Source organism: Mustela lutreola, chromosome 17, assembly GCF_030435805.1.
Source record: "Mustela lutreola isolate mMusLut2 chromosome 17, mMusLut2.pri, whole genome shotgun sequence".
In the NCBI taxonomy this organism is placed as follows: domain Eukaryota; kingdom Metazoa; phylum Chordata; class Mammalia; order Carnivora; family Mustelidae; genus Mustela; species Mustela lutreola.
The window spans coordinates 7,186,816-7,200,247 of record NC_081306.1 but is presented as its reverse complement, the minus strand read 5'-3'; the positions used below and the strand labels follow the sequence as shown (position 1 = coordinate 7,200,247).

Below are 13,432 nucleotides of genomic sequence, written 5' to 3'. Positions count from 1 at the left end.
TTTAGTTCCTGGGGCGCCTGGGTGGCTCAGTGGGTTGAGCTGCTGCCTTCGGCTCAGGCCATGATCTCAGGGTCCTGGGATCGAGTCCCGCATTGGGCTCTCTGCTCAGCAGGGAGCCTGCTTCCCTCTCTCTCTCTCTCTGCCTGCCTCTCCGTCTACTTGTGATTTCTCTCTGTCAAATAAATAAATAAAATCTTAAAAAAAAAATTTAGTTCCTCAGTCACACTAGCTACCTTTCACGTGCTCACTAGCTACATGTGTTAGACATCTTAGTTTTTGCTGATTATAGCCTGCCTCAATTACCCTTTGGCAGGCAAAAGGTAATTTTATGGTGAACCGGTTGGTCTCAGGTGCCAGGAGAATGAAATACAGATTTTATTTCTGCTGTGGAAACTTAGAGGCTGCTATATCTCTGAGAAAAACATAAACCCTTCTGTAAGAAATAAGTTGCTTAGTTAAATTTCATCTAATTGAGTTTCAGTCACTTAGCAGTAATCTACCACATTAGCACTATCCTCCCTCTTTTCTTATGTTTATGTGACAGTAATTTATCATGTACCTTACCTATGTCATAATTGTTTTTTTGTAGATTTTCAGTGAGCCAATCTTTCGCTTCAGTGACGGTAGTTTCATCTTTGTCTTTCTTATGTGTTACGCCATTGCTTCAATATTCTTTGCCTTTATGGTTAGCACGTTCTTCAATAAAGGTAAGTCTAAGACTCATTCTATAATAGATTTTGGGGGTATTTGTTTACTAAATTCCACTGTAATTAATGTATAGTGTTATATTAGTTTCAGGTATACAATACAGTGATTCAATAATTATGTACATTACTCAGTGCAAATTACAATAAGTGTGCCCTTAATTCCCTTCACCTGTTTCATCCATCCCTTCAAATTTAAAAATAAAACGTCCATGTTGCTACAAAAGTTGGGTATTCATCCTTTCTGATAGAGGCATAATACTCCATAGTGTATATGGACCACATCTTCCTTATCCATTCATCCTTTGAAGGGCATCTTGGGAGTTAGAGAGGAGAAAGGAATTGGGGGATATTGGAAGGGGAGGTGAACCATAAGAGACTATGGACTCTGAAAAACAATCTGAGGGGTTTTAAGTGGTGGGGCGTGGGAGGTCGGGGGAACCAGGTAGTGGGTATTAGAGAGGGCATGGATTGCATGGAGCACTGGGTGTGGTGCAAAAACAATGAATACTGTTATGCTGAAAAGAAATAAAAAATAAATTTAAAAAAAGTACACTTATCTTGATAAGCACTGAGTAATATATATATAGCCATTGAATCACTATATTATACATCTGCTTGACTTATTTCGCTAAGCATGATACGCTCTAGTTCCATCCATGTTGTCGCAAATGGCAAGATTTCATTTCTTTTGATGGCTGCATAGTATTCCATTGTGTATATATACCACATCTTCTTGATCCATTCATCTGTTGATGGACATCTAGGTTCTTTCCATAGTTTGGCTATTGTGGACATTGCTGCTATAAACATTCGGGTGCACGTGCCCCTTTGGATCACTATCATCTGAAATGAATAAAACACTGTATGTTAACTATACTGGAATTAAAATAAAAAAATAAACATACAATTGATTTATACTGAATTAAATTAATATTAAATTAAAAAAAAACATCTAAAGTAGTCATACTTTATACACAGTATAGAATGGTTATTTCCTGGGAGTTGGGGGAAAGGGAAGCAGGGAGGTATTAGTGAAAGGGTACAGAGTTTCATTATGCAAGACGAAGAAGTATCTTAGAGATCTACTAAAAGACATAGTGCCTATAAGTAATAGTAATATTGTAGTATTACAGTAATACTGTACTATACACTTAAAAAACTTGCTAAGAGGTACATTTTATGTTAAGTATTCATTGTTACCAAAAAGATAATAAGTAAACAGGGCAGAAGGAAACTTTGGGAGGTGATAGATATGTTTATAGTATAGATTATAATGTATTCACAAGTATTCACAGGTATATACCTACCTCCAGACTCATCAAATTGTTTACCTTAAGTATGTACAGCTCTTTATATGTCAGTTATACCTCAATAAAGTGATTTAAAGGAAGAAGGAGACAGTTGATATCATTGTAATTTGAGTGTTTTTTTGTGTTTGCCTTTTTAACTTTATTTTTTTGTTTCAAGTTTTTATTTAAATCTAGTTAGTTAACATATAGTGTAATACTGGTTGCAGAAGTAGAATTTGGCAGTTCATCACTTACATATAGCAGTCCTTGCTCATCACAACATGTGCCCCCCTTAATACACATTATCCATTTAGCCCATCCACAACCCACCTCCCTCCATCAACCCTCAGTGTGTTCTCTATAATTAAGAGTCTCTTATGGTTTTCCTCTCTCTTTTTCTTTCCCCTTTCTCCTGTGTTCATCTGTTTTGTTTCTTAATTCCACATATGAATGAAGTCATAAGGTATTTGTCTTCCTCTGACATTTCATTTAGTAGTTCCATCTACATCATGGCATAGGGCAGGATTTCATTCTTTTTGATGGCTGAGTAATATTCCACTGTGGTGTGTGTGTGTGTGTGTGTGTGTGTTGTACTACATCTTCTTTATCAGTAAGTAGACCTTTGGACTCTTTCCATAGTTTGGCTATCATTGATAATGCTGCTATGAACATTGGGGTTCATGTACCCCTCTGAATCTATAATTTTTATATCCTTTGGGTAAATACCGAGTAGTACAATTGCTGGGTTGTAGGATAGTTCTATTTTTAACTTTTTGAAGAACCTCCATACTTTTGTCTGGAATGGCTGCACTAGTTTTCATTCCCACCAACAGTGTAAGAGTGTTCCTCTTTCTCCATATCCTTGCCAACATCTGTTGTTTCTTGTGCTGTTAACTTTAGCCATTCTGATAGGTCTGAGGTGCTTTCTCATCATGGTTTTGGTTTGTATTTCCCTGTTCCTGAGTGATGCTGAGCATCTTTTCATGTATCTGTAAGCCATCTGGGTGTCTTCTTTGGAAAAATGTCTATTTGTGTCTTCTGCCCATTTCTAAACTGGATTATTTGTTTTTCAGGTGTTGAATTTAATAAGTTCTTTATAGATTTTAGATACTCTTTATCAGATAAGTTGTTTGCAAATATCTTTTCCCATTCCATAGGTTGCCTTTTAGTTTTGTTTCTTCAACATGCAGAAGTTCTAAGAGTTTATTTTTGCTTTTGTTTCCCTTGTCTCCAACGATGTGCCTAGCAAACAGTTGATATGGCCTAAGTCAAAGAGGTTGCTGCCTGTGTTCTCCTCTAGGATTTCAATGGTTTCCTGTCTCACTTTGAGGTCTTTGATCCATTCTGAATTTATTTTTGTATATGATTTGAGAAAGTGGTCCAGTTTCATTCTTCTGCATGTGGCTGTCCAGTTTGCCCAACACCATTTGTTGAAGAGAGTGTCTTTTTTCCATTGGATATTCTTTCCTGCTTTGTTGAAGATTAGTTGACCATGATTTGGGTGTTATCACTTTCTTCTTTAATGTTGACTTTATGTCATCCCAATGATAATCTTAACAAGAATTCTTTTTTGAGCCCATAGGATCCAATGCTTATGGACCTAACCATATCCAACTCTCAGTAGTTAGCAATTTATTCAGCTATTCTTTTTTTTTTTTTTTAAGATTTTGTTTATTTATTTGACAGACAGAGATCACAAGTAGGCAGAGAGGCAGGCAGAGAGAGAGGAGGAAGCAGGCCCCCTCCTGAGCAAAGAGCCTGATGCAGGGCTCAATCCCAGGACTCTGGGATCATGACCTGAGCAGAATGCAGAGGCCTGGGTATTTACCCCAAAGATACAAATGGAGTGAAAAGAAGGGCCATCTGTACTCCAATGTTTATAGCAGCAATGGCTACGGTCGCCAAACTATGGAAAGAACCAAGATGCCCTTCAACGGACGAATGGATAAGGAAGATGTGGTCCATATACACTATGGAGTATTATGCTTCCATCAGAAAGGATGAATACCCAACTTTTGTAGCAACATGGATGGGACTGGAAGAGATGATGCTGAGTGAAATAAGTCAAGCAGAGAGAGTCAATTATCATATGGTTTCACTTATTTGTGGAGCATAACAAATAGCATGGAGGACATGGGGAGTTAGGAGAAGGGAGTTGGGGGAAATTGGAAGGGGAGGTGAATCATGAGAGACTATGGACTCTGAAAAACAATCTGAGGGGTTTGAAGTGGTGGGGTGGTGGGAGGTTGGGGTACCAGATAGTGGGTATTATAGAGGGCACGGATTGCATGGAGCACTGGGTGTGGTGAAAAAATAATGAATACTGTTATACTGAAAATAAATAAATTTAATTAAAAAAATAAAAAATTAAAAAACATTAAAAAATTAAAAAAAAAAAAAAGAATGCAGAGGCTTTAACACACTGAGCCACCCAGGCACCCCTATTCAGCTATTCTTTATTTGGAGCATTGTGATTGAGATTGGAAGCATATGTTTATTTTTTTCTTTCTTTTTTTTCTTTTTTTTGTTTATGTTTAAAACTTCATGTTTTATATGTTTAAAACTTCATACAGAGCTTTTTATTCTACCCAGTAGTTAAGACTCTGGAAACTCTAGCTGTTATTTACTGATTGTGTGCATTTATAATTTCTCAAGCCCAGTGCTCATGAATAAATCTTTATTTAAATGACTATAAATATCCTGTACACAAACTATTAATTCATTTATTTAACACATATTTAGGGAGCATGTACTGTGAGCCTGATGGTGATACAAGGATGAAAAATAAAGACAACTACTCTTCCCTCATAGAGCTTACATTCTTTTCTCTATAATGTAGTAGAAAAAGTCATTGTTTTGCATATTGCTTTAGAGTGACCTTCTAATTTCCTTATTTTCAGTCCATTTGGCTGCTTCTGCTGGAAGTCTCCTATATTTTGCCAGTTTCTTTCCATTTAATACCATTAATCAATTCTACGGACAGATGACCCTTACCAAGAAGGTGGCTGCCTGTCTCAGCTCAAATGTTGCATTGGCACTAGGGATTAGTCGTCTGCTCAAGTTGGAAGTAAGACGTATGTGTTTGCCCTGCAAATTTTGCCTTTGCTGTTTGATTCCCTGAAAGGTGGAATTGAGACAACATAGGTGGGACAGTGGGTAACGAAGTAAGAAAATCCTATACAAATTATTTATCCCTAGATTTGTTTATTGTAAAAACAGTTATGTGAACTAAAAAAAGAAAAACCAGAGTTGTGAAAAATTATAAGTTCCCCATTACGGCACAATAAGCCTCCAGTTATACTCTCAAAGTAGTTTTAAGCCTGTTCTGCTGCTTGCTTTATTTAACTTAATAATCTGTTAGGCCTCTTCTCACATAGAGAAATATTAACTTTTTACACATTTAATATTCCATCCATTGTGACGTACTATAATTGATTAGTTCTCTAGCAATGTATATTTAAGTAGTTTCCAGTTTTTTGCTATTAGTATAACAATACACATATATTTGCTCAAACATTATGCATACTAATGTAAATAATTTTTCAATATAAAAATACTATCTTATAAGATATTCATAGCTTAGCTTTGATTGCTATTGCTGTTGTGATAACTCAGTAAGTGCAGAGTAGATACTTCTGCCAGTTTGAGCTAAGAATTTAATTTTATTTTCCATATGAAAATCAAGCTATTACCATCATTTATTGGATAATTTGTTGATCTCTACTGGTTTCAAATTCCATCTTTGTTTTATGTCAAGTTTCCACATATACATGTATCTTTCTGGTGATTTTTTCCATTCTTTTGATCTCTTTTATTCTACTTTTGTGTCAGTACTACAGTGGTTTTCTCATAGCTTTATAACAAGTCTTAATATGTTCTTATCCCCAGACCTTGTTTTTTATTCATATCACTTTGAGAATCACTTTATCAAAATCTATGAAAACTCTTACCGGGATTTAGTGGGAATTTCATTACATTTATTCATTAATGAAGATGATTAAGGACTTAATTTTTTCACCTGTGAACAAAAACCTACTCCCAATGAACAGCCAGTCAGAAGAATATACATATGATTTCTGTATGGATACTTGCATTTTTCTTTCTTTATACCTGAAACATTAAAATTTCACTGGTATTTATCTAGATGTGGGATTTTCATTGGCTTAGTCTACAACAGAATGTATACTTTTTGGTTTTCTAATTAGTTTTTTAAAAGGTTTTTACTTATTTATTTGAGAGAGAGAGAGAAAGAGAGTGAGAGTATAGGAGGGGAGAGGGTCAGAGGGAGAAGCAGACTCCCCACAGAGCTGGGAGCCTGATGTGGAGCTCGATACAGGACTCCAGGATCATGACCTGAGCCGAAGGCAGGCGCTTAACCAACTGAGCCACCTAGGCACCCACTTTTTTGTTTTCTAATTGAATTATTTTTTATTGGGTTAGTTTATTTTATTTAGTTATTTTTTTCTATATTTTCTCTTTCACAAACTCCTGTTGTGTTCTGGCTGGGAGGATTTCTCAAGGTACAGCAGACTTCCTAAAATTGCATTCTACCTTTGTTGTTGTTGCTAATTTGCTGTTCACGGTCTCTCAAAATGGCTTTCATTTTGATAATTTTTTTTAAAGATTTTATTTATTTATTTGACAGAGAGAGATCACAAGTAGGCAGAGAGGCAGGCAGAGAGAGAGAGGAGAAAGCAGGCTCCCTGCCGAGCAGAGAGTCCCATGCGGGACTCGATCCCAGGACCCTGAGATCATGACCTGAGCTGAAGGCAGTGGCTTAACTCACTGAGCCACCCAGGCACCCTCATTTTGATAATTTTTAACTCTACCAAATACTTTTTCTTAAGCTGTTACTTTTTTATAGCTTTTTCAAATACACAGTGCTAGTGAATATTCTGATGGTATTGATCTATAGGAAAGGGAGGCTGAAGCTGAAGAAAGGACAAGTTTCACTGACCATATTCATGAAATGTCTTTGAATTAGGAGTTCACTGCAAGCCCCCATGCTTTTTCAGTTATGTTATACTTTGTCCAAAAATAGAAGAAATAGAACAAAGGATAACTTTTTTTTTAAGATATTTTTTAAAATTTTATTTATTTATTTGACAGAGATCACAAGTAGGCAGAAAGGCAGGCAGAGAGAGAGGAAGAGAAGCAGGCTCCCTGCTGAGCAGAGAGTCCCATGCGGGGCTCAATCCCAGGATCCTGGGATCGTGACCTGAGCCGAAGGCAGAGGCTTTAACCCATTGAGCCACCCAGGTGCCCCACAAAGGATAACTTTTTTAATGATTTTTCTTTTTCTCTTCTATCAGAACTTTATTTATTGATTGATTTAGAGAGAGTTGTATGTGCCATGTGTGAGTGGGGGAGGAAGAGCAGAGGGAGAGGGAGAGAGAGAATCAAGCAAGCTCCACACCCAGCATGGAGCCCAGTGCAGGGCTGGATCTTACGACCCTGACATCATGACCTGAGCCAAAATCAAGAGTTGGACACTTAACCAACTGAGCTACCTAGGTGCCCCAGAACTATATTTAAGCAAAATCTCTTTTTCTTCTGCTTTGTAATATAGTCAGCACCCATCTCTAGTCCTGTTGAATATTTTTCCAGATTTGTGTACTCTGATGGTAGTTTAAATGTGAATTTAGTATGAAGGGATAGAAAAATAGGATCTAATAGACTTGCTTTTTTCTTGCCATTTTTGTTATTATTGTTTCATTCATTGACCCTGTCTCAGTCATTCCTATTTATTTTTGTAGATTCTAAATTGAGGTCAGAAGAACCCAGTATTATTACATATTCTATCATTTTCTTAGATGACTTAAACAATAAGGGTATTAACATATAGATAATTCACAGTGACAGGATTTAGAGTATCAACTTTTTTCTTTGCTGTTTCACAGAGCTGTCATCCATGGTATCTCCTTTTTATTTCAGAAACTGGTATTAGATGGAATAATATTTGGACACCAGTCGGCCTTGAGGATAATCTCATGTTTGGCTATATTTTGTTGATGCTTTTACTTGATGCTTTCTTGTATGGCCTTGTGACCTGGTATATAGAAACTGTCTTTCCAGGGCAGTATGGTGTGCCCCAACCATGGTACTTTTTTCTTATGGTGAGTACTAATGCTGATGTTATTATAAAAAGGCATAGTCCTTTTGAGCCTATTTCTTTTAATATTTATAGGCAAATCAAAAGGTCAGATGCAGAATAATTTGCCTGTGCATGCCAGCCATATGAAAATGCTAGCTATTTCTTGATCTCTTAAAGCCTTCCACATATGCAAATGCATATCTGTGGATAAGACACTGAAACTCCATACATTTAAAAATTGCAAGTAATAGAACTCTTCTTCAGCTACATGGTACATTGTAAATTAGATTGAGGGATAAAGAAACCTGAAAGTCTGCAGAAGATTTTCCCAGCTAAATAACATGCAATGATTTCTTAGATCCTGGTAAGTAGAGGATTGGTTATTTCCCGTATCTCTGTCCTTACCACCTGTTTACTTTCAAGGAGTAGAGCAGTTTACTTAGAGTGGAAGAGTTTCTGCATCTTGCCCTCCACATTATTCCTGAATAATATACAGTACAAAGAAAGTATTCTGAGTGTGATAAAATGCAGTGGCTGTGACTTCATTGTTGAATAATTCCGTTTTGTCTCTTCTTCCTGAACACTAACATTTCAAAACAATTTTTACTTCTAAATCCTAGAGACATAAATAATACACAATTTTGCTGCAAAGTTCAATCCCTTGAAGTATGCAATAGCCACAGAGTAAGCCAGTGTTTTTTCAAGTTCTTAGAGTACTTCATTTCTTTTTTCACCTTAAAATTTTTAATTCCAATGAAATTCATATGTTAAAACTTACTATTTTGAAGTGGAACAAAACATGGGAGGTTAGTACATTTACAATGTACTTGCACATATCTAGTTCCAAAATATTTATCACCCCCAAAAATAAAGCCTTATACCCATTAAGAAGTCACATCCCATTTTTCCCTATCCCAAAGCCCCTAGCAAGCACTAATCAGCTTTCTTTTTCTATGGACTTACTATTCTGGATGTCTTTTATAAATAAAATCATATAATATGTGACTATTCAGCTTCTTTCACTTAACATAATGTTTTTGAAGTTTATACATGAATATGTATCAGCACTTCATTCTTTTTGATTACCGAATAACATTCCATTGTAAGTATATAGGACAATTCCTTTATCAACCTATAGTTAGAAATGTAGGTCATCTTTTGGCTGTTTGAATAGCGCTGCTAGGAATATTTATCTATAAATATTTGCTTGTGTACCTGTTTCAGTTCTTTTGGGAATATACCTTGGAGTAGAATTGCTAGTACTTAGGATAATTCTGTTTCCTGTCTTCAGTAATCACTAAACTGTTTTCTGCAGTGACTGCACCATTTGTACATTCCCACAAGCAATGTACCGGGGTTCCAATTTCTCCACAGCCTCAAAACCCTTTTTTATTCTTTTTCCTTTATTATGGCCATCCTTGTGGGTATAAAGTGGTCTCATGGTTTTGATATGCATTTCTCTAATGATTAATCATGTTGAGATATTTTCATGGGCTTGCTTCTTGGCCATTGGATATGTTACTTACAGAAATGTCTATTCAAACTCTGTGACTTTTTTTAAATATATATTCTGGACAGTAGATCCTTATCAGATACATGATTTACAAATATTTTATTCCATTCTCTGGTTTATCTTTTCATTCTCTTTGTAGTACTCTTCCATGCACAGTAATTTTTAACTTTGATTCAAAGCCAATTAAAAAATTTTTGTTGCTTGTGAATTTTGTGTCATATCTAATCCAAAGTCATCAAAATTTACCCCTGTGTTTTCTTCTAAGAATTTGATGGTTTTTAAAAAAAGAATTGTATGGTTTTATCGTTAAATTTAGATCACTGATCAGTTTTGAGTTGATTTTCATATAGTATGAGATAGGGATTCAGCTTCATTTTTTGGCTGTGGATATCCTTTTGTCCCAATACCATTCTTTGGAAAGACTGTTTTTTTCCCCATTGAATGGTCTTAGCACCCTTGTTGCAAATTGATTGACCATAAATGTATGGTTTCACTCTTGCATACTTAAGTTTATTGCATTGGCCTATACATCTGTTCTTTTGTCAATACCACACTGTTTGATTACTATAGTTTTATAGTAAGTTTTAAAATCTGAAAATGTCATCCAGCTTTTTCTCTTCTTTTTCAAGATTTTTTTGGCTATTAGGAGGTCTTGGAGTCCATAAGAACTTGGGATCAGCTTCTCTATATCTGTAAAAGTAACCATTAGAATATTTATAGGAATTACAGTGAATCTGTTGATTGCTTTAAGTAGTAGTGCTGTATTAAAAGTGCTGTCTCTTACAGGGTTTGAAATTTATTTGTAAGGATCAGAAAGAGGGGAAAATGAGACAGAAAAGGAAAACAGCCAGGAAAGAACATGTCAGCACTGTGGGCCCCTGGAGCCCTGTGATGCAGGGAACTCTGGGAATCAGTGCAAAGCACACAATGATGATCTCGAAATCACCCCCCACCACCAGAAAAATAATGCCTTTCAGTCCATGAACTTTCTTTTTCTTTTTTGTCTTTCTATTTATATTGTCTTTAAATTCTTTCATTGAGGTGTTATAGTTTCAGTATATGAGTCGTTCACCTCTCTAACTTTGTTCCTAAGTATTTTACTCTTTTGGATCCTATTATAAATAGAATTGTTAGAATAGGATTTTCTTTTCATATTGTTCATAGTTCACAACTGATGTATGCATGTTGATCTTGTATCCTGCCTCTTTGCTGAATTTGTTTATTAGCTCTAATAGTGTATATGGGAGAGGATTCTTTGGGCATATCAGTATGTAGAATCACATTATCTTCAAATATAGGTAGTTTTACTTCTTTCTTTCCAGTTTGGTTATCTTTTATTTCTGTGAATAGCAAGGATGAAAGCAGGTATCCTTGTCTTATTCCTGATTTTAGAGGAAAAGCTCAGGTCTTTCACTATTGAAAACTAAGCTGTGGGTTTTTTCATAAGTTCCCTGATGAATTTCAAGAAACTGTTCCTAGGGCGCCTGGGTGGCTCAGTGGGTTAAGCCGCTGCCTTCGGCTCAGGTCATAATCTCAGGGTCCTGGGATCGAGTCCCGCATCGGGCTCTCTGCTCAGCAGGGAGTCTGCTTCCTCCTCCTCTCTCTCTCTGCCTGCCTCTCTGCTTACTTGTGATTTCTCTCTGTCAAATAAATAAATAAAATCTTTAAAAAAAAAAGAAACTGTTCCTAGTTTTCCAAGTGTTTTTTTAATCCTGAAAAACTTTGTCAGAGGCTTTATTTGTTTCAGTTGAAATGATCATGTTCCATTTGTTCTATTAGTGTGATATATTTCATTGATTGATTTTTGTACGTTAAACCTCTCTGAATTCCTAGGATAAGTCCCACTGTGCCATGATGAATATTCCTTTTGATATGCTATTAGATTTAGTTTACAAGTATATTTTGAAGATTTTAAAATATGTATTAATAAGGGATATTGGTCTGTAGTTTATTTTCCTTGTGATGTCTTTGTCTGACTTTGGGGTTGGCTTTTCAAGTAATACTGAGCTCATAGAATGAGTTAAAAACTGTTCCTTTCTCTTACATTTTTGAAAGGCTTAGAGAACAATTTTCGTTAACTCTTGTTTAAATGGTTGGTACCAGTGATGATATCTGGTCCTGGACTTTTCTTTGTAGGCCCATTTTGATTACTAAGTCAGTCATTTTATTCATTATAGATGTGTTCAGATGAAATGCTTCATTTCTGAAAGCTCATCCTAGTAATTACATTTTGGCTTTCTTTGTAGCACTCCTACTGGTTTGGTGAACCAAAAACTAGAAGGAAGAAAGAAGAGATGAAAAACTGTGGGGAAGCTCCAAACAAGTATTTTGAGCCTGAACCTACTACTTTGGTGGCAGGTATCCAGATCAAACATTTGCACAAGGTATTTCTTTCAAAGGTCTCTTTTTCCTGCAAAGACTGAAAGCCATATACTGTGCCCTGGATTTGTAACTGGCCATTTCTAGAAAACAAATAATATGCTTAATAATGAATGGGTCATAAGCAGTATAATTGTAATTTAAGAGATATCCATAGAATGCATAGATATATCTTTACACTATAGTATTTACTTCATTATGCTTTTAATCTCCTCTGATGGGCTTGTCAACAAGTGATATTTCAATTTTGTAATAAATTCTGTGAAGAAAATAAGCTAGGTACCTTAGTAACATCTGAGTGTAAGTGCCGAGGATGACACTAAATGTAGTTAAAGGGAAATCTCTCTGAGGAGATGACCTTTGAGCTGAGATCTGAAAAATGAGTAGAACTAATTTTTTTGAAAAGCTAAATAAGAAAAGAATAATACCCACAGTCAGCAAATAGCAAATTCAATGAACTGAGGTGAGAAAGATCTCCATGTATTTGAGGAGCAAAAAGAAGTCAGTATATTTGGAGGCAAAAGAATGATAATAAATAGCTTCATTGGAAAGCCATTGATTGGTGATCACTAGAGGAAAATGATACACGTGTTTTAAAGATCATTTTGGCTACAGTATGGAAAACAGGGTGTTGAAGGGTGGGGAGTTGAAAAGGAAAAGAATGGGAAAAAGAAGACTGGGTGCTACTTTTTATAAGAAATAAGAATTGGATAAGGGTTGTGGAAGTGTACATGAAGACAAATGGACAGATCCAAGAGATTGCCAACAGAACTGAGAATACTGGGGGGTGGGAGGACACCGAAGGAAGAGGAGTAAACTAGAATAATTCCTAGAATGAGAAACTAGACTAGCATGTTAAAAACAGCAAGTCTGTCATTTACCAAGTTGCAGTAGATTTTCTTAAATACATGTTTCTTGTTTCCTGTGCTCCCTTAGGACAATTCCTGAAGATGATATGTGATTTTTTTGTTGTTGTTTTGGTTTTGAATTTTCACAACTTTTCTTGTTTCACTGGGGAGTGGGTCTGTGGACCCACTTTTCATGCTGATTTCCTAGCAGTGAAACTCCCTAGTTTGGCCATTGTGCACATTGCTGCTATAAACATTCACGTGCATGTGCCCCTTTGTATCGCTACATTTGTATTTTGGGGGTAAACACCTAGCAGTACTATGGGTGGGTCATAGGTCAGCTCTATTTTCAACTTTTTGAGGAACCTCCATGCTGTTTTCCAGAGTGGTTGCACCAGCTTGCATTCCCATTAACTATGTAGGAGGGTTCCCCTTTCTTCACATTCTTGCCAACATCTGTCATTTCCTGACTTGTTAATTTTAGCCTTTCTGACTGGTGTGAGGTGATATCTCACAGTGGTTTTGATTTGTATTTCCCTGATGCCAAGTGATGTTGAGGATTTTTTCATGTGTCTGTTGGCCAGTTGGATGTCTTCTTTGCA

The 13,432-nt window shown here is 36.1% G+C and overlaps 1 protein-coding gene across 1 annotated transcript in view; it reads left to right on the top strand.

Moving 5' to 3' along the window:
• LOC131819762 (phospholipid-transporting ATPase ABCA3-like) overlaps positions 1-13,432 on the top strand; it is a 187,998-nt gene that overhangs the window by 32,192 nt on the left and 142,374 nt on the right. Inside the window, exons 8-11 of the mRNA XM_059155049.1 lie at positions 590-707; positions 4,897-5,070; positions 7,931-8,112; positions 11,850-11,987. Coding sequence (XP_059011032.1) covers positions 590-707; positions 4,897-5,070; positions 7,931-8,112; positions 11,850-11,987 — 612 coding nt within the window. The remainder of the gene's footprint in view (positions 1-589; positions 708-4,896; positions 5,071-7,930; positions 8,113-11,849; positions 11,988-13,432) is intronic.